The 7,532-nt window shown below is 34.8% G+C and overlaps 1 protein-coding gene across 1 annotated transcript; it reads right to left on the bottom strand.

Moving 5' to 3' along the window:
* Positions 1-1,125: 1,125 nt before the first annotated feature.
* Positions 1,126-2,019, bottom strand: LOC126909145 (uncharacterized). The gene has a single exon (XM_050691568.1). The coding sequence runs from the start codon at positions 2,017-2,019 to the stop codon at positions 1,126-1,128; it is 894 nt and encodes a 297-aa protein (XP_050547525.1).
* Positions 2,020-7,532: the final 5,513 nt, after the last annotated feature.

Here is a 7,532-nt window from a genome sequence, read left to right as displayed (position 1 = left end):
TTTTTTTGGTTGAACAGATTTTTGGGGTTTTATTATATTTAAATTTTAAGTAACACTATGAACGTTAATATATCAATTTTTATTCGTTTAAATTACAACTCTATGCTAAGAAGGCACGTCGCCGACTGACTTAATTAAAAGTGGTGGTCAACGACCGTCCACGTACATGTTGATAACGATAGTCGGACTTAATAGAACGGGCGCCTTAAAACACTGTTTTAAATTAAAGATTATTAAACAAATAAAATTAACAAAAAAAATAAAATAAAATATTATAAAATACTACAAATAAACCAAAGGAATAAAACTTATCAAATAGATTTAACAATTAATATTCGACAATAACCATCGAAAAAACACACAATTGGACTCTCATAATTTATCTACACAAAATAAATATAAATAAATTAACAAATAAATAATCAAAAAATGTTTAATTTTAACAGTATGAATCATTGAAGCAATTTAATTCATTGTTTGATTGCCCTCAAAAGGTAACGGACATAATTGTCGTACCGCTCTATTAGTTTCACCGTTTGTAGTCTTAATTGTCGCAGAACGTACAACACCATCTTTACCATGCTGTACGCGACCCAACTTCCAATTCAATGACGCTACATTTTCATCGCGTAACATAACTATAGTGCCAATGTTAATATTAGGACCCTTGGCAGTGGACCACTTCACCCTTTCCTGTAATTGAGCTAAATATTCGTGTCTCCATCTCTTCCATAACATTTGGGAAAAATGTCGCACACGACGCCATCGATCTAACCGATTGGTTTGAATAACGGTTTCGTCCGCTTCTAGCACGGACATAAGCGACTCTCCAATTAAAAAATGTGCTGGTGTGAGGAGTAAAGGATCAGATGGATCCGGTGAAAGAGTAGTAAAAGGTCGAGAATTTAAGCAAGCTTCTTCCCTTATTAAAATAGTATTTAATTCCTCGTATGTTAAAAATGCCTCCTCTGAAACCTTAAAAATTAAAGTTTTCATTGACTTCACAGCAGACTCCCACAAACCCCCAAAATGAGGCGAACGCGCAGAAATAAATCGCCATTCCACGCCTTTTTCCGCAACATGCTAAATCAGCTGATTTTTGTGCTCTTCAGATTGAAATAAATCTTAAACTTCTTTTAAACATTTATTAGCTCCTACGAAATTTGTAGCATTATCGCTGTATAAGATTTTAGCAATCCCGCGTCTATTAAAAAATCTATCTAATGCATTTAAAAAAGACTTCGTGCTTAAGTCAGACACTAATTCAATATGAACTGCCTTTGTTGAAAAACAAATAAATATACAAGCGTAACATTTTAATATACATGCCCTTTTTCTAAGACTGTCCTTTATCATCAGCGGACCGGCAAAATCACAACCACTAATTAAAAAGGTTCTTCCCTGCTCAAAACGACTACTAGGTAGATCGCCCATAATGGGTTGTACTACAACCGGTCTATATCGGAAACATTTAATACAATGATGCAAAACGCCTTTTGCTGTCTTACGTGCGTTCAATGGCCAATAATTTAATCTAATCGTAGATAACATTGCCTGCAGGCCGCTGTGCATTAAACGTTCATGTTGGCGTAGAAATAATAAACGCGTGTATTTACACTTATCACCAGGTAACACTATAGAATGACGTTGACATTCATCAATAGACAATGCATTTTTCAGTCTACCACCAACTCTAATTAAATGTTTATTGTCTAAAAACGGTCTTAATCGTAACAATTTACTTTTCTTTGACACCTCTTTACCGTTTATCAAACAACTAATTTCTTTGGCAAAATAATTATTTTGCACAATACGTATTAAATTAATATTTGCCCTATTTAATTCATCTGCATTTATAACACTTGTTTTAAACAATTTTTTGTATACTTTAATATCTATAAATCTTAAACAATAAGTCATAATACGTAAAATTTTATTTAAAGATGAAAATTTGACTAACAAATTAGCTTCTTCTATTACATTACCAATAAATTTAGTTGTACTTTTTCTTTCCAACATATTGCTTGAAATTTCTAATACTCCATTATTTTGACTTGGCCATTCCGTTTTATCCTTACTCAATCATGACGGTCCTTGCCACCATAACTGCATCTCATTCATCAACTTCGCTTCACACCCTCTAGAAAGCAAGTCGGCTGGATTATCCTGAGACCGTACATGAGCCCATTCTGATGGACAAGATAAATTCTGAATTTCACCAACTCGGTGAGCAACGAATGTCTTCCAATTTGTGGATGGAGAAGATATCCACGCCAAAACTATATTTGAGTCCGTCCAAAAGTACTTTTTTATAATATTTAATTTTAACTTTTCCATAACATTATAAGATAACCGTGCGAGTAATAACGCTGCGCATAGTTCTAATCTGGGTATAGAACGTACTTTTAATGGAGCTACTTTTGATTTCCCACACATAAGCCTTACACTATGTTTACCATCTATATCGGTGCATTGTAATTATATACATCCACCATATGCCTTTTCTGATGCTTCCGAAAAACCGTGTATTTCTATTGACGAATATATTTTTCACACGTTATTTTTCGTGTCACTTTTAAATTATTCAAAGTTAACAAGCTCTCGCGATAATTTAATCAGTTTTCACTTATATTATTAGTTAATACTTCATCCCACGCTAATTTTATGTTCCATAAACTTTGAATGAAGAGTTTTGCTCTTATTATTACAGGTCCTAAAAGACCAAACGGGTCATAAATACTGGCTACCTCAGATAATATTTTCCTTTTAGTTAAATCACATTCCGGGTAAATGTTTAAATTTATTTTAAATATAAACATATCATTAGCGGGGTCCCACGTTAGACCAAGTATTTTTGTTATCGTTGATTCAAATGCACGTTCGTTATTTTTATTTTCAACCATGTCGTCTACAACTGTGTTTTTATTAGATAACCACTTACACAGCGACATACCGGCTCGTTGAAATATACAGATAAGATCGTCGCGTAACTGAACAGCTGATTCGATAGTGTCTGTGCCTCCTAAATAGTCGTCCATGTAAAAATTATTTTTTATTTCAGAACAAGCTGATGGATAATAATATTCTTCCTGACTAGCTAAAGTACGTAAACAAGCAGTTGCTAAAAACGACGAAGGACTCATACCATATGTGACTGTTGTTAATTTATAAGTTCCTATGGGCATTGTTGGATTTTCTCTCCACAATATTCTTTGGTAATCACAATGTTCAGGAGCTAAATTAATTTGTCGATACATTTTTTTTATATCTGCAGTTCTGAGCCAAATCAGGCTCAGGACGCCATAAAATACGTTGGAAATCTTGATGCGTTGCCCATACTTGTTTATATATTTTTGCTAAATCTCCTGTTAAGACAAATTTATACTTACGAAATCTAGCAAGTATGTATAATAAATCATCCTGTACAACAGGTCCTTTCAGTAAAACTTCATTAAGCGAGAGACCAGACTGAGTCTTACACGATGCGTCAAAGACGACACGTAACTTAGTAGTAGAACTATTGGGATTACGCACAGCGTGATGTGGAATATAATAACTTTTACTAGATGAAATAAAATTAACATTTATAACTAGTTCAATATGACCCAATAACTCGTATTCCTTTAAAAATTGCACATAATCGGTTTTTAAAATAGAATCGTTTTTCTAACGATAGAAAACGCAGCAATACTATATCATAAGATGGGCCTGACTTCAATGCACTATCTTTAAACGGTAAATTAACTATAAAACGACCGTCGTCACCGCGACGCACAGTGCGATCAAATAATACTTTGTATTGCTTTTCTTCTAACGTGTGTGTAATTCTATTATCGAATTCTTCTACTCGCCAGAATCGCATAAGTAAATCGCCTAGAGGCTAGACTTTACAATTTGTACAATTTACTACAAATTAATGCGATTGANATTTGTACAATTTACTACAAATGAATGCGATTGCTGTAACACTGGTCCAGATATTACCCAACCGAACCGCGTTTTTTGGAATATAGGTCCCGAACTGTTTGGTTTTATCTTTTCCGCGCATAATATGTCGTAAAAATGCTGAGCGCCTATTAGCAAATCTATTTTTTGCGGGAACATAAACATTTTCAGATCATCAGGTGGTTGTACANATTGTCAGATCATCAGGTGGTTGTACCCAGCTATTCTTAATAAATGAAGATGGAATATTTTTTGATATATTTTTTACAATTAAACAAGAGGTAGTCAATTGAAATGATTCGCAACGTGAACTGACCGTAGCCGTGGTGCTATGCCTAATATGCTGTTCAGTGCCTCCAATGTCATTAGTCTGATGATGTACATTGCACCTTTTTAATTTTAGTAGTTGAATCATTTTTTCAGTTATGAAATTGCTTTCTGATCCTGAGTCTAATAATACTCTACATGTAATCGATTCATTGCGCTCACCGCGTAGTAATACAACAGCTGTAGACAATAATAAGGTGTTTTCATTACTTATGAAGTAATTCATTACTTATCGCTAGTGCGTTTGACGGTATCGGCACATCATTATTTTGATTGTTATTACTATTACCTATATTACCTGTACTGTTTATAATCTTCTCGTAATCACTATTACGCGGTGGCAAATGCTACAATACATTATGCGACTTAGAACATTGAACACATCGGCGTGCATAACATTTTTTGTTAGGGTGTGGTAATAAACAAATTTTACATAAATTCAGATCAGATATCTTTTTAATTCTCTCTGAAATTGATAACGACAATAGTTTCGGACACCGATATATAGTGTGTTGCTCGTTACAACAATAACAATTTAAAGTAGACGCCNCAACAATAACAATTTAAAGTAGATGTTGACGTCACTAAGGTAGATTTTTGGTAATTTCTTTTTGCAATGAAATGAGGTTGTACAGATTTAGTTTTATTATGTATGATACGAGCGCTTTCGACAGCCTCTAAAACCTTATATCGCCTCTCAATTAAATATGACACTTCCGCTGTTTCTTCACTATGTGAAATAGACTGCCATTCCTGCAATGTGTTCTTGTCGAGTTTCGAACAAATTAAATGAGTAAAAAGAGGGCCCCACCGTTCAGGCTCTTGGCCAAGCGACTCCAAAGCTCGCATGTGCCCCAACACTTCATCCGCTAAACTTTTCAATCTAACTGCTGATTCGCTGGTCAAAGACTCCAGCTCAAATAAAGCTTTTACATGCTTAGAAACCATTATTCTTTTGTTACTATAGCGTTTAACCAAAATATTCCACGCTGCCTGGTAGTTATTTGCAGTTGTTTCTAAGCAATTGATGCTTAACAACGCTTCCCCAGCTAATACAGAGCGTAAATAATAAAACTTCTGTATCTCTGCGAAATCATTATTATTATGTATTAGAGATAAAAATAAATCAAAAAATATTGGCCATTGCTTATAATCACCCGTACATGTAGGAATAGTTATCTGAGGTAAATTTATTCTTGGGTGTGGTGTACAATTGCTTATTAAATTAGGCCTTGACACCGGCAACGTGTCACTATATTTTCGTATAGGCGACACATCGGAGGTTCCAAAAGTTTAACCGCTTTGGATTGAGCCTCAAAATATAAATCCTCAAATTCCTTTCTATATTTATTTTGTTCTTCTTCATCTACATTTTCTTCTATATCAATTTCCGATTGTACCTGTTGATTCTCACTCCATATTTCTTCCAGCTTCTCACTACGCAACCTAATATTTATTAAATCTGGATTTTCAGTATTTACAATGCTTAAAAATCTTGTTATTGAACCTTTAAGTTGTCCCCTACGCTTATTGAGATTTATAATATCACTCATTACGACAGCTATGGGAGAATACCGTTTCGATGAGAATAAACAAACAAAAAAAAAAACTTTTCAATAACTTATCGCGCTACACTTATACTATACTATATAGCTCGTAAATTATAATCAGACGCTTATTAGGTAAGCTTATCTTTAAGAATTTTCTACTATACTAACGCACGCACTTGCTATAATATTCTTTACTCTTTTTTTTTTACTTGGATAAAACCACATATACGATATACTAAAATAAATACGGACAGGAAAAATTAGGAAGGCGACTCTTACCTTGGTTTTCCAAATTTTCTATTAATTCTTTCAACGCTGGACTTTTTCTCGAGAGGTAATCCAATTGGAATGACAATGGCACCGATATTAATACTTTTCGTGTGAAAAAACACACACGTACGTTGGTCCCAATGACCTTCAAGTACACTTTATGGTGAACTTACGTGCTTCACTGATTTGTGTAAGCAAAACGACAAATTAAACGAAAATCAACTATTTTTAAATCGCACAGTTACTATATGTGCAATACACTAAATTGTGTAGCACATCACAGAGACAAATCAATTGTATTTTGATTTACGAATAATTTGTACCTCGATAAAGATTCTATTAATCTTTATAAATCGACACTTTTAAACTAAAAAGAACTCACGACGCTGGTATACAATCGCGGACGAAGGACCATGTTACGTTTTCAGAGTGGACTGTATAAAATACGATTACTTTTAACTATTTAACTAATAATAAGAACGATATTAAAACTTAAACTTTTAACTTAGTTTATATTATTTTATTTTGTATACACATGTTGGCGTGCACGTCGTGCCGTCCTTTACGATGACGAGCTCATCGTTCGACTACAATATTACAATAAAAAGAAACCGGTACGCACCGGACAAACGCGCTTATCATACTATACTACATACAAAGTAAAACAACAAAAATGGATCGAACAATATCAATGTTTGGTCAGNAAATGGATCAAACAATATCAATGTTTGGTCAGCGCGCGTATCATACGCGCTTGTGTGAAACGGGCCTAAAAGTGTTGGTTACAGTTTGTTATAAAGACCTTATTGATATGGACAAGAAGTGAATTTCCGGCCGATAGTTACAGTCTTTTGGTAGATAAAAATAGTATATTTTCGTCTGATCTTGTCAAAGCGGCCGATTGCCAGGTAACCGTTATTATTATTGTCCACTCGCTGCCATATCATATACGGCGGCCCCGTACCATCTTATCGCGGTACTTTATATCAACAATAGCAATAATAATGACACTTGTTTTTCTACAGCAGTAGCAAACCGTACACGGAGATATTGTTTATCTCCGCTATTAACGTAGCTACATTTGATTATTAAGGTTTGTAAATAAACATATAATATTCACGGTCAATATGTCGGCGAAATCATTAGCACAACTGTGAAATGCCCGCAACATGAGACGGTCGTACGGACAAGCGTCGCTACCACGGATGTGTAGTATGGGTTGGCAAGACGAACATTAACCGCGCACTCATTCATGTGAGAACGAGCCGACCGATTTTTCGTTTACGCGCCAACCACAGTCTTTCAATGATTTGTCCGCAGTTCGCGGTCTGTATTGGTACCTTACCACGACCTGCGCTTCGTACGCGCCTGCTTACCTGAATATTACGGGAGAAACGAAGAGGACCCACGGGAGTTTCTAGACAGAGCGGAGGATCTACT

Source organism: Daktulosphaira vitifoliae, unplaced genomic scaffold (genome assembly GCF_025091365.1).
Source record: "Daktulosphaira vitifoliae isolate Bord-2020 unplaced genomic scaffold, ASM2509136v1 Scaffold_147, whole genome shotgun sequence".
Classification (NCBI taxonomy): domain Eukaryota; kingdom Metazoa; phylum Arthropoda; class Insecta; order Hemiptera; family Phylloxeridae; genus Daktulosphaira; species Daktulosphaira vitifoliae.
This window is presented reverse-complemented; position numbering and strand designations above follow the sequence as displayed.